Source organism: Polyodon spathula, chromosome 24 (assembly GCF_017654505.1).
Source record: "Polyodon spathula isolate WHYD16114869_AA chromosome 24, ASM1765450v1, whole genome shotgun sequence".
Taxonomy (NCBI): Eukaryota; Metazoa; Chordata; class Actinopteri; order Acipenseriformes; family Polyodontidae; genus Polyodon; species Polyodon spathula.
This window is the reverse complement of record NC_054557.1, coordinates 19,298,817-19,321,561: the sequence shown is the minus strand read 5'-3', so window position 1 is coordinate 19,321,561 and position 22,745 is coordinate 19,298,817. Positions and strand designations below refer to the sequence as shown.

General features: G+C 49.8%; 2 protein-coding genes across 4 annotated transcripts; one reads left to right on the top strand and one right to left on the bottom strand.

Annotated features, from left to right (window-relative positions):
- Positions 1-6,219: 6,219 nt before the first annotated feature.
- On the bottom strand, positions 6,220-10,380 carry dedd1 (death effector domain-containing 1). Its single transcript, XM_041226119.1, has 4 exons — positions 8,810-10,380; positions 7,283-7,402; positions 6,946-7,095; positions 6,220-6,629 (listed from the first exon to the last, which is right to left on the bottom strand). Exons 1-4 carry the CDS (start codon positions 9,228-9,230, stop codon positions 6,256-6,258), a joined length of 1,065 nt encoding a protein of 354 aa, XP_041082053.1. The 5' UTR covers positions 9,231-10,380; the 3' UTR covers positions 6,220-6,255.
- Positions 10,381-16,695: 6,315 nt separating this feature from the next.
- On the top strand, positions 16,696-21,300 carry rabac1 (Rab acceptor 1 (prenylated)). Of its 3 annotated transcripts, none has more exons than XM_041226819.1 (6): positions 16,696-16,779; positions 17,422-17,547; positions 18,167-18,379; positions 19,614-19,711; positions 20,478-20,579; positions 21,155-21,300. In XM_041226819.1, the coding sequence occupies exons 2-6, from the start codon at positions 17,477-17,479 to the stop codon at positions 21,241-21,243; spliced, it is 573 nt and encodes a 190-aa protein (XP_041082753.1). In that variant the 5' UTR covers positions 16,696-16,779; positions 17,422-17,476; the 3' UTR covers positions 21,244-21,300. The 3 variants fall into 3 exon arrangements, with proteins under 3 accessions (XP_041082753.1, XP_041082752.1, XP_041082754.1); XM_041226818.1 differs by having other exon boundaries at positions 17,297-17,547; positions 21,155-21,299; XM_041226820.1 differs by having other exon boundaries at positions 16,712-16,779; positions 17,302-17,547; positions 21,155-21,299.
- Positions 21,301-22,745: the final 1,445 nt, after the last annotated feature.

Sequence of the window (22,745 nt, the reverse complement as noted above, 5' to 3'; positions counted from 1 at the left end):
GAGAGAGAGAATGAAAGCAAGAGAGAGAGAGCAAGAGAGAGAGAGAGAGAGAGAGAGAGAGAGGGATCGGCCGAGATTATGCAAAGCAGGTATATTAATATGCAAAATTTTAAAGATTTTATTTATTTATTTATTTATTTATTATAAAGGAAGGTAAATGAATGAAGAAGAAAAAGGAATCGAAGCTGCACCTTACCCGCGCATCCATCGGTGGCGCCGCTGTCTCCGCCATGCGCGCTATCCTGCCTGTACGCGGGGCTGGATACGAGCGGGGGGGGGGCGAGGGGAGGAGACGCCCCCCACCATCCCAGCTGTTTCCATGACGACGTGGCTGCTGTGGAAAGGCGGAGGAGACACAGACTATAAACTGTGTAATCGCTTCTTCATTGAGAAGCCGTCGCTTCAGCGTTAGAACCGCCGGGCGGCGGTAAACACACACGCACACACACACACACACACACACACACACACACACACACACACACACACACACACACACACACAAGAGCCTAGCAAAAGCGCTGTCAAAGCCAAAGCAGCTAGTGTTAGGGTTAGGTTATGGTTAAAAGCGCTAGTGTTAGGGTTTCTGTGGGGTTCAAAGGCCTATGTTACGGCGTAGGGTTAGGGTTAAAGACCTGGTTAGGGTTAGGGTTAGGGGTTAGGGCTAGTGTTAGGGTTAGGGATAGGGTTAAAGGCGCTAGTGTTAGGGTTAGGGTTAGGGTTAAAGGCGCTAGTGTTACGGTTAGGGTTAGGGTTAAAGGCGCTGGCTGCTGTTAGGGTTAGGGTTAGGGTTAAAGGCGCTAGTGTTAGGGTTAGGGTTAGGGTTAAAGGCGCTAGTGTTAGGGGTTAGGGTTAGGGTTAAAGGCGCTAGTGTTAGGGTTAGGGATAGGGTTAAAGGCGCTAGTGTTAGGGTTAGGGTTAGGGTTAAAGGCGCTAGTGTTAGGGTTAGGGTTAGGGTTAAAGGCGCTAGTGTTAGGGTTAGGGTTAGGGTTAAAGGCGCTAGTGTTAGGGTTAGGGTTAGGGTTAAAGGCGCTAGTGTTAGGGTTAGGGTTAGGGTTAAAGGCGCTAGTGTTAGGGTTAGGGATAGGGTTAAAGGCGCTAGTGTTAGGGTTAGGGTTAGGGTTAAAGGCGCTAGTGTTAGGGTTAGGGTTAGGGTTAAAGGCGCTAGTGTTAGGGTTAGGGTTAGGGTTAAAGGCGCTAGTGTTAGGGTTAGGGTTAGGGTTAAAGGCGCTAGTGTTAGGGTTAGGGTTAGGGTTAAAGGCGCTAGTGTTAGGGTTAGGGATAGGGTTAAAGGCGCTAGTGTTAGTATTATCATTGCTATTGTGGAACCCGGGACTTTGTTTTATTTCGGTATCTAAGTTACACACCTCACCAGATATTGAAAACTAGTGAATTCATACAGGACCTTATAATTAACTGTCAGCCTGCCCGACTAACAGGAAATCAGCTAGCAAATTGAAGATTTTTGTTTTGTTTTGTTTTATTGCTTGGCACTTTTCTCGTTCTCAGTTTAAACTCTGATGTGTATTAAGTTCATGCCGCGAAATCTAATCTGGGGGAAAAAAAAAAAAAGTTTTGATATCTAAATGCAGTAAAACACGGTTTAAAAAACAGAATGGAACCAGATCATTCTCTTAGGGGGGAGGGAGGTGAGGGAAAAGAGTCCAGCACCCTCCTATGCCTCAGCCTCCCTGCCCGGAGATTGAGGAGCTACCTCCCCTTCATCTTATAGAAGTGCGCTGAGGAAGATGGGTGCAGGTCATTTCTCCATGCCTCAAGGGTGGCCTGCCCTGGACTGGAGGGAGCCCCCTTTCTCTTAGGGGGGTGAGGGAGGGAGGGGGCAGTCCAGTCTCCATGCCTCAAGCCAGCCCAGGACTGGGGGGAGCCCCCTTTCTCTTAATGGGTGAGGGAGGGAGGGAGCAGTTCAGTCTCCATGCCTCAAGCCTGCCCTGGACTGGAGGGAGCACCCTTTCTCTTAGGGGGGTGAGGGAGGGAGGGAGCAGTTCAGTCTCCATGCCTCAAGCCTGCCCTGGACTGGAGGGAGCCCCCTTTCTCTTAGGGGGTGAGGGAGGGAGGGGGCAGTCCAGTCTCCATGCCTCAAGCCTGCCCTGGACTGGAGGGAGCCCCCTTTCTCTTAGGGGGGTGAGGGAGGGAGGGGGCAGTCCAGTCTCCGTGCCTCAAGCCTGCCCTGGACTGGAGGGAGCCCCCTTTCTCTTAGGGGGTGAGGGAGGGAGGGAGCAGTTCAGTCTCTGTGCCTCAAGCCTGCCCTGGATTGGAGGGAGCCCCCTTTCTCTTAGGGGGGTGAGGGAGGGAGGGGGCAGTCCAGTCTCCGTGCCTCAAGCCTGCCCTGGACTGGAGGGAGCACCCTTTCTCTTAGGGGGGTGAGGGAGGGAGGGAGCAGTTCAGTCTCCGTGCCTCAAGCCTGCCCTGGACTGGAGGGAGCACCCTTTCTCTTAGGGGGTGAGGAGGGCCCCGTCAGGGGGGAGTCCACCCTCCGTGCCCAAGCTCGCCCCGGGAATTTGGAGGGACCCCCCTGTGCGTCTCAAGCCTGCCCTGGACTGGAGGGAGCACCCTTTCTCTTAGGGGGGTGAGGGAGGGAGGGGGCAGTCCAGTCTCCGTGCCTCAAGCCTGCCCTGGACTGGAGGGAGCACCCTTTCTCTTAGGGGGGTGAGGGGGAGGGGGGGCAGTCCAGTCTCCGTGCCTCAAGCCTGCCCTGGACTGGAGGGAGCCCCCTTTCTCTTAGGGGGTGGTGAGGGGGGGGGCAGTCCAGTCTCCGTGCCTCAAGCCTGCCCTGGATTGGAGGGAGCCCCCTTTCTCTTAGGGGGGTGAGGGAGGGAGGGGGCAGTCCAGTCTCCATGCCTCAAGCCTGCCCTGGACTGGAGGGAGCACCCTTTCTCTTAGGGGGGTGAGGGAGGGAGGGGGCAGTCCAGTCTCCGTGCCTCAAGCCTGCCCTGGACTGGAGGGAGCCCCCTTTCTCTTAGGGGGTGAGGGAGGGAGGGAGCAGTTCAGTCTCCATGCCTCAAGCCTGCCCTGGACTGGAGGGAGCACCCTTTCTCTTAGGGGGGTGAGGGAGGGAGGGGGCAGTTCAGTCTCCGTGCCTCAAGCCTGCCCTGGACTGGAGGGAGCCCCCTTTCTCTTAGGGGGGTGAGGGAGGGAGGGGGCAGTCCAGTCTCCGTGCCTCAAGCCTGCCCTGGATTGGAGGGAGCCCCCTTTCTCTTAGGGGGGGGTGAGGGAGGGAGGGAGCAGTTCAGTCTCCGTGCCTCAAGCCTGCCCTGGACTGGAGGGAGCACCCTTTCTCTTAGGGGGGGTGAGGGAGGGGGCAGTCCAGTCTCCGTGCCTCAAGCCTGCCCTGGATTGGAGGGAGCCCCCTTTCTCTTGGGGGGGGGGGTGAGGGAGGGAGGGGGCAGTCCAGTCTCCGTGCCTCAAGCCTGCCCTGGACTGGAGGGAGCACCCTTTCTCTTAGGGGGGTGAGGGACGGACCCTTTCCCCGTGCCTCAAAGCCTGCCGCTGGATTTCCGACGGGAGCGCCCCTTTTCTCTTAGGGGGATAGGGACGGGGAGGGGGCAGTCCATTCTCGTCCCTCCCCGTGCCTCAAGAGCCCTGCCCCTGGAGTTTGACGGGACCCCCTACCCTCCTTAGGGTGGAGTGAGGGAGGATGGGGGTGGCAGGGGTCCAGTCCTCCCGTGGCCCCTCAGAGCCTGCCCCTGGATTGGGGCGGGACCCCCCTTTCTCTTTTTGTGGGGGTTGGGAGGTGGGGCATTCCCAAGTCCCATGGGTCAGAGCCTGTCCTTAGGGGTTCGGATTGGGCCTGACTCAATCCCTGGATTGGAGGAGATTATCCAGTTCCCCCCCCTTTCTCTTAGCCCGCCGTCAATTGAGGGAGGTTGCAGGGGGGGGTAAAGAAACCCCCTTCTCCCCTCCCTCCCCCGTCAAGGTCAGAGGCCTGGAGTTCGGCGGTGCCTTCCCTCCCCTCGCCCATTTCTCTTATAGGGGGGGGGGGGGGGGGGCAGTCCAGTCTCCGTGCCTCAAGGCTGCCCTGGACTGGAGGGAGCACACTTTCTATTAGTGGGGTGAGGGACGGAGGGGGGGCAGTCCAGTCTCCGTGCCTCAAGCCTGCCCTGGATTGGAGGGAGCCCCCTTTCTCTTAGGGGGGTGAGGGACGGAGGGGGGGCAGTCCAGTCTCCGTGCCTCAAGCCTGCCCTGGATTGGAGGGAGCCCCCTTTCTCTTAGGGGGGGGGTGAGGGAGGGAGCAGTTCAGTCCAGTCTCAAGCATGCCTCAAGGGAGCTCCCTTGCCTTAGGGGGGTGAGGGACTGGGTCTGTGTGCCTCAAACCTGCCCTGGACTGGGCTGTGTGTGTGTGTGTGTGTATTATTAGTATTTTTACCAGCTTGTAAATGAATAAACAATCGATTGAATCCAGTGGGTAAGTACACCGCGTGTTGTTGTCTGTGACACTCGGAGGAAGCGGTGTTCGGCTAATCTCATTGCGGCGGCTGGTGATATATCGACAGGCTGGTTTAATTGCTCCTTTCGGCTTGTTAGTTCAACGAGCCGCGGTGTCTCCCTGCCCCCGTCAACATTATCGAGCCGGGAGCGGCGCGGCAGCACCCAGCTGTCCGCTGAAATAACGCGGAATCGATGGAGCTCACAAGCCGGTCGATACCGTTACAGAAACTCAAAACCCGCCAGGTAGCCCCGGGGAGATCAGCCGGGTCGAGGAGAGGGCAGGGAGCCTGCTGGCTTCCCACTGCCTCAGCCGAGCTTCGCTACAAAATAATACGCTGTAGCAGCAGACAGAAGCTGCGGTCTGGGCGCCCGTGTGGGGATTTAAAAGGGTGGTGGAGGCACGGTTAAGAGGCTTAACAACGTTTTAAAACCTTTGATTGGAACTCGTTTAAACGGGGCTCAGAGACGGGGTTTCGGTTTTGAAAGGAGGGGGGTTAGCAAGAATCTCGCTTCGGACGAGAGGTAAAAAAAAAACAAAACACGAGGTCCTATTGGAAGAGACTCTGCAGCAGCAGCAGCAGTTGTTGATGATGCAGAGTTCACCCTCCTAGTCTCTGCAAGTCTCTTTGGATAAAAAGCGACTGCTGAATAACTCGTTAATAATAATAATAAGTATGCAAAATTAGATTACAGCAAGTATTTATGAAATAATTATATACAACCTTTTTTTTTTTTTTTTGTAATTCTTTATTTCTATGTTATCTTACAAATAATTTTAATTTTTATATAAATTTAACTAAATAATGATTACTAGTCTAGAATCAGAACCATTTTGACATTTACAGAAATCCTCCAGCTGTTGACAAGTACTTTATATGATTTTTAAGGTCGATCCAAAAACCAATCAGTAAAATATACTACATGTATATATTTGAATTGTCCTTAAAAGGTGTACATAAAAAAAATTTGTCACGACTGGAATTCCTGATTTGTGCTTTATTATTATTTTTTTATTTATGTATTTATTTATTTTTACAAATGAACGTATTTATTACACTCATTCCTCAAATACAAATCCTTGACAGAGGCGTTCAGCATCAAACTCACACTGCAGTCAGAGGTGTTCAGCACAGGATCCTGTACAGCATCAAACTGACTCCCCCCCCATATTTGACTTTAAGGTAAACAAGTGACAAAAATAAATAAATATATAAAACAATAAAAAAATGGAATGAAAAAAGGAGGAGCAAGACCTGAAACAGAAGACAAAGAAAACTGAAGTTTTATATCTCTCTCACTCTACTGTAACTAGTTTTTTTCCCCCCCCTAAAATGCCCTACCCAAATGTTCTCATAGATGTATTGAAGAAAGTGCATCTACAGAGGATATGATTTTAAAAATAAATACAAAATGAAAACACATCTAATCAATAACAGGTTTCGCGTTCACTACAGCAGTGTGGTGTCTCTGGTGTGGCGTGCGTGCGGCACTCCTGCCCTCCTGTGGCGATTGGGGGTCACTGCAACTCCAAGGAGCCACTAACACCAAGTCAACACAATAAATGGGTCGGCCAGGCAGTAATGGGAGGGTGGCGGGGGGTGTACAGGTGTGGCGGGTACAGGGGGGAGGGTTGGCAGTGTAGCGGGTGAGGAAGTGGTGTATGTCGTGGTACACGGTTTACATGTGTAGGTCAGGCATTTACAGAATGTGTTTACTTGGGGGGGGGGGGGGGGGGGGGGGGGGGGGGGGGGGAACACACACACACACACACACACACACACACACACACCACCTCTCTCTGTGTGTGTGTCAGCGCAGTGGCTGCCCGTGGTCCCCCAGCAGCCTCCTCCTGCCCTCCGCGTAGTCCTCCTCATCCACGCTGACCAGCAGCTCCACAGCCTCACTGCCCACGGCCCTGCGCAGAGAGTCTGTGATGAAGACGCCTCTCAGGGCCTCCAGCAGCGCTCCGCTCAGGTAGTCCTTCCAGAAGGCGTCCAGGTAGGACAGGTCCGAGAATTTGATGTCGCACACGATGGCGCCGAGGTCCCGTGAGCGGAGCAGCGCATCGGCCTGGCTGAAGAGATCGAACTGCCGCTCCGCGAGGCCCGGCTTGCTGGAGGACACGCCCCCGCGCAGAGCTGCATCATGATCGCAGTACTCCGCGCGCACGCGCAGACGCACATCTGAGGGGGGGGGACAGGAGAGCGAGGGGGGAGGAGAGGAGAGAGGGGAGGAGATAAATGGAGGAGGGAGAGCAGAGGGGAATGCAGAGAAGGGAAGAAAAGGAAGAGACAGGAGAGCGAGGGGGGAAAGGAGAGGAGAGGAGAGAAATGGAGGCGGGAGAGCAGAGGGGAACAGAGGAGAAGGGAGAGACAGGAGAGCAAGGGGGGAGAAAATATTACAATGGGGAGAAAATATTACGATTGGGAGTACACAGAGAAAGCTGTATGTAGAGAAAAACAACGTGAGAACGGAGGGAGGCAAACACAGGTCTCTTACCACAGGTGACTCTGTGCTGAGCCGAGGAGTGCTGTTGCCCCTGCCCCCTTCCTCCTGCTCTCCTGGGGAGGCCGTTGAGTTTTCTACCCCTGTGCTTCTTGCCCCTGGGGCGTTTGGAGCCGGCTGGACTCTGCCTGTTCGGGTCGACCCCTGGACAGAACCAGAATAAAAAATAAACCAGGAGTCTCGTTCACACTGGAGAAAGCCATCCTGCTCCACAGACCTGGCACACGACCGACGAGCCTCCCTCATCCTCTCCCTCTGACACCAATTATCCATCTACTGCAGGGGCTCTCAAACTGGGGAGAGACCGCTCACACTCGCAAATCACACTGACCTGCTCTCCACTGCCCCCTGCCTGCCCCTTCCATCTCCGCCACACTCTTCCTCACACCCCCCTCCTCCTCCTCCTCTGTGCCCGAGATCACAGGGCCGTAACTGCAGCGCTCTGGAGACACTGCGAGAAGCAAAACGAGAAACAACGACACAGCTGAGTTACAATACAGCATGAAGCACGGCTCCACACAGCCCTGCAGAGTTACAGTACAGCATGAAGCACGGCTCCACACAGCCCTGCAGAGTTACAATACAGCATGAAGCACGGCTCCACACAGCCCTGCAGAGTTACAATACAGCATGAAGCACGGCTCCACACAGCCCTGCAGAGTTACAATACAGCATGAAGCACGGCTCCACACAGCCCTGCAGAGTTACAGTACAGCATGAAGCACGGCTCCACACAGCCCTGCAGAGTTACAGTACAGCATGAAGCACGGCTCCACACAGCCCTGCAGAGTTACAATACAGCATGAAGCACGGCTCCACACAGCCCTGCAGAGTTACAGTACAGCATGAAGCACGGCTCCACACAGCCCTGCAGAGTTACAATACAGCATGAAGCACGGCTCCACACAGCCCTGCAGAGTTACAATACAGCATGAAGCACGGCTCCACACAGCCCTGCAGAGTTACAGTACAGCATGAAGCACGGCTCCACACAGCCCTGCAGAGTTACAATACAGCATGAAGCACGGCTCCACACAGCCCTGCAGAGTTACAATACAGCATGAAGCACGGCTCCACACAGCCCTGCAGAGTTACAGTACAGCATGAAGCACGGCTCCACACAGCCCTGCAGAGTTACAGTACAGCATGAAGCACGGCTCCACACTCACCCCTCCCCTCCTCCTCTCTCCCCCCTAATAACACCACAGCCTGAGACCCCCACCCCCACGATCCCTACACACTGCAGTTTCATTGTGCGCTGTCTTTCAGCTGGCCATGCTACAAGAAAGTTGACAAACAATGAACAATGTTTATTTCTCAAAGCGTGTCCATTTCTCTGTGGTTTCTGTTACCTGTAATGAAAGGGGAGAGTCTCACAGTATTTCACTTGTATTTACTTCTAATGGAAGGCTAGTGCGTGCAGATTCACGTCGTGCATGACAGGCACCTGTAACCTTTATAGTGAAAGAGTTACAGCCGCAAATCTAACAGTAAAGGAAGAGATAGCTGGGACCCCAGTGCAATTTACTGATATAACCGAATACTTGTTTTGAGTTTGACTGCTTAGTCGTGATCGCTCTCAAACAATTATTTACTGTTTTTTTTTTTTTAAATTTCTCAATTGAATTTGCTCTTACGGCTGAGTGTATTGTGTTTTGTAATGTGGTACAATAACAGTAAAATCTCCCTGGATAAACACATCGAAGAAATAAACACACTGAACCAATGCGCTTCTATTACAATGCGCCAAGGGGGCAGACTGGCTATGCAGGCTCACGGTTACACAACCGTGCACCCGGCTGTACCTGCAACTCGACCAAAGCTATTATTATTAATAATCATAATAATAATAATCCACCTGTCCTCCTTTTTTTCTGGGTCACAAACGGCATCAGGTCGTGTCGGGTAAGAATGCGCAGCAGCTGCACAAGGTGGTTGAAGTTGGACTCGTCACACACGCCCCTCCGCTCCAGCTCCAGCAGCAGCTCCACGCCGGTCGAGCTCCCACGCCGTCCCCGGTACCGCTGCACGGCCGCTTGAAGCCGCGGGCAAGCGGCGCCGGTCCAGCCTTCCAGCTCCACCGCCCAGCCGGCGGGGTCGAGCGGGTGCGCGGCCGGGTACGCCTCGTCCAGCAGGAAGGACAGCACGTCGAGGTCGCTGTCGGTGAGGAGGGAGCCGACCACCTCGAATACTTCATGGAGAGACCGCATTCCGTAGCGAGAGAGACACGCCGCCTCGCCCCAGCTCTGAGAGGCGGCCAGCCGCCGCGCCCCGGCCATAGCGTTACTCTTATGCAACTCAGCCCTGAGAACCCGAGTCACGGGAATTTGACAATCACACTTTCTAAAAACTATATTTAATATTTGTATTTTTTTTTTTTTTTGGATACTCTTATTTATAAACGGTAGCACCTACCGTGCTGATCTGCACATTTGCAAATACTGTATATAAAAATAAAACAAAAACACGCCGACTGATTTAAACTGCAAATCCATTTAAATGCACTGCATGCATTATACGCTGTGCGGTCTTTCCGTTCCTCTTCAAACGGCAATAATAATAATAATCAGGTGATAGGGTTATACAGATATTTTTCCAGGTTTGAATTGTTTTATTGTTATAATTTCAAGTGCACAAGTCCGGGCGCCCGTCTGCTTACAATGCGAGGCCCCGCCCCTTTGGCGTCGCGGCCCCGCCCCCTTCGTCAAGTGCAGTCCAAACGGCGCTAACCAGCTATCAATTATAACCAATTACCGCAACTGTAATTCCCACGACAGTCTTAATTCTGCCACCTCGTACCACGACTAACTAACCCGAATTATATTTCGCAGGCGAACGTTTTCATATTCAGCAAGCCACCAAACAAAAGCATAATGATTTCCTCGCATAATGATTATTGATTGCTTTTTGACACAGGCCTTTCTTTAATTAGACACACACCCAACTAGGAATCCACCTAACCTTACTGATACGAATGCGTTTGTTTTTCTTTTAGGGCATTTCTATCGACTGGCGGTGCAGTACCGACGTGTCCTCGCCAGACCGTTTTGTTTTATCCCACGTCGTTACACACACACACACACACAAACTAATTATCCTCACAACCTTCCCTCTGTACTCGGAATTATTCTAAATGCGCGCAAAGCTAGCAGCTCGTATTAAATTGCATGCGAATCCGTTTTGTTTTTTTTTTTGTTTTTTTTAAATGTATTTCTCTCCCTTCTGTCGTTTCTCGGTGTCCTGTTTCAGCAACTGTCTTTCAATTCCCTCCAACTGAATTTGCTCTTTTACTCGTTTCTACAAAGCTTCCTTTCGTCAATGCGTTTAATCCCATCTCTCCTTTTCTTTCCGTGTGCGTTTATTTTCGGAGATTAATTTCTGGCACTTTCTTTCCAGCTAAGAGCTTCTCGTTCTCTGCCATTTAAGAAACGTCACGGTCCACTCTCCGCCAATCAGGATCATCACGTGATTCGAGTGAAGCCGCGACGCCGCCATGTTGGGAAAGGGAACACACACACACACACACACACACACACACACACGCACACGCACACGCACACGCACAGGTATTTGTGAAAACACTGTGCTGAATACAGTCGAGCCGCTTGCGTGCTCTTGATATTTTACAATGCACGCTGCGACTTTTTAAAATCGCTTTTCCAGTCACCTGAAAGCGCTGTATTCATTCAGCGCAAAACAGGAGCGAAGCCCAAACTCTCGCAAAAGACCAAAAAATAAACAAAAAAACAAAACGCTTGAAATTGTGTCTGAAGCCTAACAATAGTTAAAGATTATAAACGTTTAAATAAAAGCAAATCTACACCAATTATACACGAAGCAACCCCGCCAGTCTGCCTGGGTCTTTCTATCTGCTGTGTAAAGAAAGCAGAGGCTGAATTCAGAAACATTTAAATGTTGCGGTTAATGATTAAAACAGCGAGTTTTCAGTTTATCAATGACTTTTCATCTCCATGGAGTATCCTGTCGGGACCTGATTCTCATCGGATATACAGTGTGTGTGTATATGTATATCACTAGTCTGTCTGTATAAATACATTAAAATAATGTTTTTAATTGCCTCTCTCTCTCCTCCCACTCACTATAAGCTCTCTCACGCAGTAGGAACAAGTTTGAAACTCCCCTCCTCTGTTTATCAAAACCTTAGCGTGCGCGGCGCTGAAAGGGTTAACCCAGTTTGAAATCCCCGTTTCCAGTTCGAGAGTGGGAGTGGAGATCCCCCCCGAGTCAATAACACAGTAATAGAATAGAGCAGAGCCGCGCAGAGAGACGAGGGGCTGACCTGTTTAACTGTCTGATAAACACATCCGAGATCCCAAACTGCTGTCATTTATAATCGCTGTTCACACTTTGAATCAATTCCTTTACAATGCCTTTAATATAAAACACCATTATTATTATTATTATTATTATTAAATTAGTATCTGATTAGTATTATTATTATTATTATATTCTTATGTGAATAATTTAATATTTTATATTTCTCTACTATATTCAACCCGAGATTTCTTTATTTGAAATTGTTACAAAACTGTTTTGATATACTGCAGTGTAACCCCAGTACTGACAGACTGAATAAAGTATATTTTCTCTACTGAGTTCACCCGAGATTCTTTATTGAAATTGTTAAACTGTTTGATATAACTGCAGTGTAACCCAGACTGACAGACTGATACAAATATATACACACTGATACAAATACACACACACTGATACAACTATACACACACACTGATACAAATATACACACAGACTGATACAAATACACACACACCGATACAAATATACACACCGATACAAATATACACACATTGATACAAATACACACACACTGATACAAATACACACACACCGATACAAATATACACACAGACTGATACAAATATACACACTGATACAAATATACACACACTGATACAAATATACACACAGACTGACACAGAAAGCCACAGGCAGGCAGACAGACAGACAGACAGGCGGGCAGAGCGTGGGCGAATTCACTGCAGCCTGCATTGCGTGGGGATAGAGGTGCACAAGATAGATCAACCACTGACCAGCCCAAGAAGGAATTCCCCCCATAGAGAGAGCGAGAGAGTGAAGATGGAGGGGTGGAGGGAAGGAGGGAAAGAGGGGGCGGTTGTGATTAGCAACACAGGCCACAATAACTCTGGGGGTGGGGGGAGCGAGAGAGAGAGAAGGGAGGTGTATAAGAGAGGGATGAGGAGAAGGTGAAGGAGGGAGAGAAGAGGAGTGATACATAGAGATGAGAGTGCAGAGAGGAGCAGAGTGATGTATAAGAGGAATGGGGACAGGGTGAAGCAGACAGGTATTTAAGCGAGAGGTACGTTCGTTATCTTCACTGTGCTTTGAGAAGGGGGCTGGTTCATTATGTTCTCTGTGCTTTGAGAAGGGGGCTGGTTCATTATCTTCTCTGTGCTTTGAGAAGGGGGCTGGTTCATTATCTTCTCTGTGCTTTGAGAAGGGGGCTGGTTCATTATCTTCACTGTGCTTTGAGAAGGGGGCTGGTTCATTATCTTCTCTGTGCTTTGAGAAGGGGGCTGGTTCATTATCTTCACTGTGCTTTGAGAAGGGGGCTGGTTCATTATCTTCACTGTGCTTTGAGAAGGGGGCTGGTTCGTTATCTTCTCTGTGCTTTACTACACTGGCTGTGCTTTTACCAGGGGAATACCAATGCAGTCAGAATGTAATTGCAGTACAGCACAGTAATGTTAGACTGCAGTCAGAATGTAATTGCAGTACAGCACAGTAATGTTAGACTGCAGTCAGAATGTAATTGCAGTACAGCACAGTAATGTTAGACTGCAGTCAGAATGTAATTGCAGTACAGCACAGTAATGTTAGACTGCAGTCAGAATGTAATTGCAGTACAGCACAGTAATGTTAGACTGCAGTCAGAATGTAATTGCAGTACAGCACAGTAATGTTAGACTGCAGTCAGAATGTAATTGCAGTACAGCACAGTAATGTTAGACTGCAGTCAGAATGTAATTGCAGTACAGCACAGTAATGTTAGACTGCAGTCAGAATGTAATTGCAGTACAGCACAGTAATGTTAGACTGCAGTCAGAATGTAATTGCTGGAAAGTTTAATGAATGTAGCTGCATTCTGCGTGAATGGAAACACGCTGGAACGAGGGGGGGTAGAAAGAATGTAATTGCAGTACAGCACAGTAATGTTAGACAGGCAGAATGTAATTGCAGTACAGCACAGTAATGTTAGACTGCAGTCAGAATGTAATTGCAGTACAGCACAGTAATGTTAGACTGCAGTCAGAATGTAATTGCAGTACAGCACAGTAATGTTAGACTGCAGTCAGAATGTAATTGCAGTACAGCACAGTAATGTTAGACTGCAGTCAGAATGTAATTGCAGTACAGCACAGTAATGTTAGACTGCAGTCAGAATGTAATTGCAGTACAGCACAGTAATGTTAGACTACAGTCAGAATGTAATTGCAGTACAGCACAGTAATGTTAGACTACAGTCAGAATGTAATTGCAGTACAGCACAGTAATGTTAGACTACAGTCAGAATGTAATTGCAGTACAGCACAGTAATGTTAGACTACAGTCAGAATGTAATTGCAGTACAGCACAGTAATGTTAGACTGCAGTCAGAATGTAATTGCAGTAAAGCACAGTAATGTTAGACTGCAGTCAGAATGTAATTGGAGTACAGCACAGTAGGGGGTGTAGACTTGAGTCGAGAATGCTAATTGCAGTACAGCACAGTAATGTTTCTTGTCAGAAGAGTCTGGGGGACAGGTGAAAGTTAGACTAAGGTCAGGGTGTAAGCAGGGCAGAGGGTAGTGTTAGACTACAGTCAGAATGTAATTGCTGGAAAGTTTAATGAATGTAAAGCTGCAATTCTGCGTGCATCGAAAAACGCGGATAAGGGGGGGATAGAAGGAGGGTGAAAGAGGTACTGGAGACCGAAAGAGGGGGGGTGAGAGGGGAGGGACGAGAGGGAAGGCATAGGGGGAGAGGGTGGAGAAAGAAGAAGGAGGGAGAGAGAGAGTGATCTGGAGAGAGTAGGGGGAAGAGGTGGATGGAAGAAAGAGAGGGAGGAGAAGGAGAGGAGGAAGGGGGAGAGGGTGGGAGAACAGAGAGAGGAAGAGGGGAAATCAGGGAGAACGTGGGAGCAAAAACCCTGGAGAGGAGATAGGGGAGACACGACGTAGGGGAGAGGTGGGGAGAAAGAGAATCATGGAGTATCAGCGAAGGGGAGGGGGAGAGTGGGGGTGGGGAGGGGGGTCTGGGGGAGGCACATGTGGGTACCCTCTGAGGTAGGAGGGGGGTCTTTTTGGAGGCTGGGGGGGAGGTGCGGATGTCTGGGAGATTCGTAGGTGGTAAGGGAGAAGCTATATCTCAACGGTAGGGAGACTTGTCCTGTCTAGAGGGGAGGGGGAGAAAGGGGAGATATAGGGGATGGGGTAGGGGTAGTGGGAGAGAGAGGAGTAGGGGGTGTTGGTTGATCGAGAATGCTTCTTGTGTTTCTTTTTTGTGTTTCTTGTTTTTCAGAAGAGTCTGGGGGAAAGGTGAAAGTTGAAAGGTCAGGGTGAAGGGGAGAGGGCAGTTTAGAGGGTACTTCCTTTCTGAAAAAGCCTTCCTTCAGCTTTTTTCTGTTTAGTTCCTCCCTGCCAAGCACCTTCCTTTTTCTCCTACATTCAATGGTCCCATACTTGTGTCAATTATCGACCGACAGCCACTGCGAGACAGAGAGACAGAGAGAGAGGCTCTACAGTGACAGTACAGACAAACAGACAGAGAGAGAGAGAGACAGAGAGAGAGAGAGAGAGAGAGAGTCTGGAAAACAGGCAGCAGCACTGACTGGTAGCCTTCTACCCCATTCCATCCCGTAACCACAGTCTCCTTGAACTGAACCTGAGAGCCACTTCCTCTACAAGACAGCGATGAGTACTATGCTACACAGTCGAGTAACAGAGACAGACCTCTACAAAGGCTGACAGCACATAGGACAGAGAGGAGAGAGGAGAGAGACTCTACAAGGAAAGTCTCTACACCAGAGAGGTTAGAGAGATTAAAAAGAGAGAGATAGAGGAGAGATACAAGAGAGAGAGAGTCAGTAGAGAGTACTAGATAAGGAGAGAGAGTAGCGAGTAGAGAGAGTCTGCGCTCTCCTACAGTGCTCTCTTCTCACTCAGTGACATACAGAGAAAGTCAAACACAGTCAGAGTTAGTATCTTCTATCATACCGAGAGAGAGGAGAGGAGAGAGAGAGAGAGAGAGAGAGAGAGAGAGAGAGAGGCTCTACAGTGACAGTACAGACAAACAGACAGAGAGATGCTCTACAGTGAGAAGTACAGAGTCTCACAGTGACAGTCAGACAAGCAGACAGAGGATCTGCTAGCAGTGACAGTACAGAGAGAGAGATATACAGTGACCGAGGGAGAGAGAGAGAGAGAGAGGCTCTACAGTGACAATACAGAGAGAGAGAGAGACAGAGAGAGAGAGAGAGAGAGAGAGAGAGAGAGAGAGAGAGAGAGGCTCTACAGTGACAATACAGACATCAACAACTGGTCATGCAGAGTCATTACAGTAGTTCCTTGTTTGTTTTTCATCTCATCCGAAGGACGCAGTGAAACCACAGTTGAGCAGAATACATGTAATTGAAATACGTCTTTTCATTACATTTGTATTTTGTAATTTGTAATGCAAATAGCAATTTAAAAGTATTTTGTATTTTGTATTGAAAATACATTTCCTGAGTATTTTGTAATTTCAAAATACTCCAGTAATAGTTTCGATATTAACCTGCAGCTATATGAAAGGAAGAAGATGACCTCTTTGTTTTTATGGATAGCAAAGATGTTTCCCAGATAAATACTCTCTCGACAACAAGCAGCAAAGCTGAGCTGCAGATCCTTCATTTTCTTGAAGACCCAGGGAAGGAGCAGTACCCTTTCATAAAGAAGCTGTTTATACACTTTTATACCCTTCTTCCTTCCTCTGCTCCTGTTGAGCGGCTCTTCTCTTTCGCTGGCCAGTGTTTCAGCCCCCAAAGAAATCGTCTGTTGGATGACCTCTTCCAGAAATGTGTTTTACTGAAGGAGAACTGATAGAGAACTATACAGTGCCACACATCAGTCTAGCACATCAATGTGTACTGAAAACGACACTAATGTTAGAAATGTAATAAATACTGTTTGAATATTTAAAGGATTTTCCTTGCTATAGAATTACTGCCCCTTAGCCCCCCCCCCCACACACTTTCTGGTGTTGAAAATTGTTGTTTATTTTCTGTGTCTTGACAGCAAAATAAATAAAGATGCTTGGAACAGTAATTGTCTCTGAAGAGTCCTTTATCAAAATGCTAAAATCCCACATATTTCCTGAAGAGCAACTTTGAAGGGTCACACTTATAACCTCCAGCCAAAAGCATTCCAAAAACGATCAGCTTCAGACCATTATTAACTAAAATAACGATGGGGTGAACTATATATCCCCCCCAAAAAATAAATAAACAAATAAAAATAAATAAAAACAATTCTGTTTTGTTTATTAAATGCGTTTTGTAATTTCAAATTGTATTCTCCAAATTGCGTTGAAATACAATGATTTGAATTTCGATACACAGTATTTTGTATTGAAAATACATTTCCTGAGCTAAAACAGAGAGAAGCAATTCTCTTGCTAACTCTGCTGCAGCTCCCAGAATCGCGACATTTCCGACACACGGTCGAGCCAGCTGGTCCACATCACATCCGGCGGTGAACAGGAAGCGGACCCAGCTGAGAGATTTGCTGTTACAAACACCTCCTGGTTCTGGTGAGTGAACGAAAACGATCCGGTTTAATTATTATTCTGATTATTTAACATGTCCGATGTGGATAAAGTGACGTTTGTTTTAGGGAGTGATTACCAGTTTAATATAAACGCAGAGTCAGTGTGCTCCTCTGTATAATATATCGATTATTGATTGTTTTGCAATGATAATGATAACCACGTTACGTGTCACTTGGTGTCAATCAGTCGATTCATTTGTTGGATGTAAAACTTAATCTACTGAACCAGTTTCACACGGATACTGGTTTTAAGCGCGAGTGCTGGGAATGGCATTGCTTTTCTTGCTGGCGTTTCGATGTACGTCACTGAACGTAGGGAGGGGGGGGACAATAACCCCAAACACAGCCCCCCCGGACCCGCCGCGGGTTACAGATGAACGTTGCGTTTGACTGCAAAGCTTGGCTTTGTTCTCTGTCAGGTTTTTCCAGTTGAATGTTTGCTAACCTGCCTTGCTTGTCTAATTATATCCTCCCCTCTCTCTCCCTCTCTCTCATTGCAGAGCAGAATAAAGAATAAACGTGGAAACTACAAACCAAGCTTTTTTTGAAGCATTTAAAATCTATATATATATATATATTTTTTTTTTTTCTTATTTTTCTAAACCCTCCTCCCCTCTCCCGGTAGACACAGAGAGGTAAAGCAGTGAGTCCAGGACTGAGGCTCAGAGAGTGGGGTAGCTATGGCAGGAAAGACTGGGGATCTGTTTAGCCCTGGAGCTGAGGATCAGGCTGGGGGAGGCCTTGCTGGGAAGTATGTGTTCCTTAGTCTGTGTCTGTGCCTCTCTGTATCTGTGCCTGCGTGTGCCTGTCTGTCTGTGTGTGTGTGTGTGTGTGGATGTGTGTCTGTGAGACGTGTGACTGACTTACTGACGTGCCTGTCTGTCTGTGTGTGTGTGTGTGTCTGTGCCTCTCTGTGTCTGTGCCTGCGTGTGCCTGTCTGTCTGTGTGTGTGTGTGTGTGTGTGTCTGTGCCTCTCTGTGTCTGTGCCTGCGTGTGCCTGTGTCTGTGCCTGTGCCTGTCTGTGTGTGTGTGTGTGTCTGTGCCTGTCTGAGTCTAGGTCTGTGTGTTCCTGTGCCTGTCTGTCTATTCACTACTAACAAAGATTTTACAGCATGAATACTAAAGTATTTGAGAGGTTTCAGACATGAGAGCCCTTCAGCAGCTCCAGAGTCCAGGCAGTGAGTTTGATTAGGAGCTCGTGTCAAACAGACCTGAGTGGGGTTTCATGGTAGAGTGCGCCCCCAAGAGGCTGTAACAGTGGCTTCAATGTGTTGTGTGATTAGGGGGTGTGTGTGCGTGATTGACGTTGTTGGTGTTAATAGGGATTGATCAGTGTTGATTGGTGATGATATTGATCTGCTGATTCTCAGGCTCTACCTCCCCAAGATGATTTCGGGAGGGGCTGCGAAAGAGTGGTTTGACCGCCGGCGCTCCACTATAAGACCCTGGGCTGTCTTCGTGGATCAGCGGCGTTTCTCCAAGCCCAGGAACCTGGGGGAGCTGTGCAAGAGGCTGGTGAAAAACATCGAGCACTTCCAGAGCAACTACACCTTCATACTCTTGGGACTCATCCTGTACTGCATGTGAGAGACAGGAGGGGGCAGCGCAGACGCACTGAGAGACAGGAGGGGGCAGCGCAGACACACTGAGAGACAGGAGGGGGCAGCGCAGACACACAGAGACAGGAGGGGGCAGCGCAGATGCACTGAGAGACAGGAGGGGGCAGCGCAGACACACTGAGAGACAGGAGGGGGCAGCGCAGACACACTGAGAGACAGGAGGGGGCAGCGCAGACACACAGAGACAGGAGGGGGCAACGCAGATGCACTGAGAGACAGGAGGGGGCAGCGCAGACACACTGAGAGACAGGAGGGGGCAGCGCAGACACACTGAGAGACAGGAGGGGGCAGCGCAGACACACTGAGAGACAGGAGGGGGCAGTGCAGACACACTGAGAGACAGGAGGGGGCAGCGCAGATGCACTGAGAGACAGGAGGGGGCAGCGCAGACACACTGAGAGACAGGAGGGGGCAGCGCAGACACACTGAGAGACAGGAGGGGGCAGCGCAGACACACTGAGAGACAGGAGGGGGCAGCGCAGACACACTGAGAGACAGGAGGGGGCAGCGCAGACACACTGAGAGACAGGAGGGGGCAGCGCAGACACACTGAGAGACAGGAGGGGGCAGCGCAGACACACTGAGAGACAGGAGGGGGCAGCGCAGACACACTGAGAGACAGGAGGGGGCAGCGCAGATGCACTGAGAGACAGGAGGGGGCAGCGCATACACACTGAGAGACAGGAGGGGGCAGCGCATACACACTGAGAGACAGGAGGGGGCAGCGCAGACACACTGAGAGACAGGAGGGGGCAGCGCAGACACACTGAGAGACAGGAGGGGGCAGCGCAGACACACTGAGAGACAGGAGGGGGCAGCGCAGACACACTGAGAGACAGGAGGGGGCAGCGCAGATGCACTGAGAGACAGGAGGGGGCAGCGCAGACACACTGAGAGACAGGAGGGGGCAGCGCAGATGCACTGAGAGACAGGAGGGGGCAGCGCAGACACACTGAGAGACAGGAGGGGGCAGCGCAGACACACTGAGAGACAGGAGGGGGCAGCGCAGACACACTGAGAGACAGGAGGGGGCAGCGCAGACACACAGAGACAGGAGGGGGCAGTGCAGACACACTGAGAGATAGGAGGGGGCATGAGGAAGAGTGCAGTGGAGACGGAAGGGGCAGGCAGGGGGCAGTGGAGAGCAGGTCAGTGTGATTTGATAAAGTGTGAGCGGTCTCTCTCTCTCTCCCCCCAGTATCAGCTCCCCCATGCTTCTTATCGCTCTGGCTGTTTTTTTGGGCGCTTTCTACATCATCCACCTGAAAACACAGGAGAGCAAACTGGTGCTGCTGGGTGAGTGGGGCTCACTGTCTCTTTGTGTGTCTGTGTGTGTGGGTGTGTTTTATTGCTCAGAGTGAAATAACACGTATGCCATGTGTGCCATGCCAAAAACAGTTTTATTTTGTATTCTCATGCTAATCGTAAATTATTACTATTATTATTATTATTATTATTATTATTATTATTATTATTATTATTATGAGCCATTGAGCAGACGCTTTTATCCCAAGAGACTTTTAGTCTAGCGGGGGTGAGCTCTGCATCATCAACAACTGCCAATGATGGGTTTTTCAGGTGCTATTCCTGATCTCAGCAGAGGAGGGCACTCTCACACCAGTAATCCCACAGCACTGTTTAAAGGCTTTAAAATCCATTCTCTTGTCTCTAATTCGCAACATTATCACTGCTCCCCTCCGGGGGGGCTAGCTAGAGCTAGTAAGAGGCGTCCTGCTGAGTGTTTGACGTGTGTCCCTGTCTCGAGTGTTTGTGTTTGACGCGTGTCCCTGTCTCGAGTGTTTGTGTTTGACGCGTGTCCCTGTCTCGAGTGTTTGTGTTTGACGCGTGTCCCTGTCTCGAGTGTTTGTGTTTGACGTGTGTCCCTGTCTCGAGTGTTTGTGTTTGACGCGTGTCCCTGTCTCGAGTGTTTGTGTTTGACGTGTGTCCCTGTCTCGAGTGTTTGTGTTTGACGCGTGTCCCTGTCTCGAGTGTTTGTGTTTGACGCGTGTCCCTGTCTCGAGTGTTTGTGTTTGACGCGTGTCCCTGTCTTGCGTGTATCCAGGGCGTGAGATGACGCCGGCGCACCAGTACGGTCTGGCCAGCGGAGTCTCCTTCCCCTTCTTCTGGCTGGCGGGGGCTGGCTCTGCCGTGTTCTGGGTGCTGGGTGAGTAACTCTCTCACACTCACTCTCTCTCACACTCACTCACAGTCACTCTCTCACACTCACTTTCTCTCACACTCACTCTCTCGCTCTGAATTTAAAAAGCTAGTTTGTGTAAAAAAAAAAAAATTGTAATGACATTTGGAATGAAAAAACACGACACAGACAGCACTTGAGGAACACTTCCCTTAGCGAGGCTCCCTGCCTCTCTGAGTCGAGCAGCTAACCCCGAGGGGAGATCTCACGTTTCTCACCCTCCCTGCTAGCGTGACGCACAGGAGCCAGGCTTTAACCCATGAAGCACCAAACGCATTTCTCTTTCTCATGGGGGGAGCCGGAACGCAGTCTGTATTGATTTCTGCAATCCGATTCACGCGGCACAGTTCAAAGAGAACTTGAAACGAACAGGAGAGACGCCCGTTTCAAAAATAAAAAACAAAACCCTCCAATCGAATTGCAGAGTGGCCTGTCCTCAGATGAAGTCAGTGGCACCGAATGGGTTAATAAGATCAAACAGACAGACTCGTGGGACACAGACTTCCTCCTCTAAAGCCCCGCCCCCTCTCTCTCTGTTCCAGGCGCTACGATGGTTGTGATTGGCTCACACGCTGGCTTCCGCGAGATCGAGGGCAGCGACGCAGACGACCTCATCATGGAGCCAGTCTGACCCCCCCCCCCCCCCCCCCGACCCTTGACCTTCTGATCTCTCCTTCCTCTCATCTCCACTCCTCACTCTCCCCATCTCTCCATCTCCCCACTCCTCACTCTCCTGACCCCCTATCTCTCCTTCCTCTCCCCATCTCCCCACTCCTCACTCTCCTGACCCCCTATCTCTCCTTCCTCTCCCCATCTCCCCACTCCTCACTCTCCTGACCCCCTATCTCTCCTTCCTCTCCCCATCTCCCCACTCCTCACTCTCCTGACCCCCTATCTCTCCTTCCTCTCCCCATCTCCCCACTCCTCACTCTCCTGACCCCCTATCTCTCCTTCCTCTCTGCTGACCCCCTATCTCTCCTTCCCCTCTTGTAATTGTAATTCCACCGTGTAATTGATCAATTACAGTTCCGTTGTGCATGTATTTGTCTTACGGTCGTTATTCTGATGCTACAGTCTTTCTGTTTCCCGTTAGTAAGAGGTTTTGTTTTTTTATTGTTTAAAGCAGGCGTGTCAGACTCCAGTCCTCGAGGGACGGGGAGGGGCTCCTGGTTTTCGTTGCAACTCAAGCTCTCAATTAACATCATTGCTCTCATTATTTGTCCAATTGGACAGGTTTTCATATTTCAAGGTCTTTTGCATTTGATTGAAGCTACACTCCCTGTGAAACTTGCTGAGGCCTGGGAGAGAAGTGTTCAATGAGTCCAATTAATCAAATAATTAGACAGATTTAAGCAATTGCGAGCTCGGGGTGAAACGAAAGCCAGGAGACACGATGGCCCCCCTCCTCCAGGAGCTGAGTATCCAAAAAACATTTTTTATTGTATTGTGTGTGTGTAAACTGAAAAGCCGCTGTTTAACGATGAGCTGCAGTGACATCGCCAGTCTGCCTGAGTGTTTCTGAAGAAGACAGAAGCTGAAATGTTGCAGCTAACGATTATAACAGCGAGTTTTCAGTTTATCAATGACTGTTCTTCTTCGTTGAGTACTTCGATTGAGTGTCCTGTCGGGTTCAGGTTCTCCCTGGATAGAGAAATGTCTGCTTGACCCTCTCTCTCTCTCTCTCTCTCTCTCTCTCTCTCTCGTTTATTTGAAGTTGTGGATCTTGTGTAAATCTACTGCGAGCGTGCTGGAGCCGCGTGGGTCGTTACAATGTCTTTATGTCATCATCAAGTGCAATAAACGTGCTGATAACTTTGCTTTTACGAGCAGCCTCTTATATCACTGACTGATTGGAAGCTGCTTCTCAGCTTCTGCTCCTTGCGGCTGTGTTATGGTGTTTAGGATCCTGCTGTTTCCATACTGAATTAGTGTCTCTCTTCGATATCTGTAACCTGGCTTTTCAGCTTGTCTGGAGAATCCTGCATGCCTGTCCAGTCACGTGACAGTGTGATCTTTCACACACAGCAGCAGCTGCCTGCAGATCAGCACTGACTATCCAGAAAACGCTGCATTGCACAGCAGAGGAGTCCAGTTTAATTTGTGAAACGCTAGACTCCTCAATAAGTCCTCACT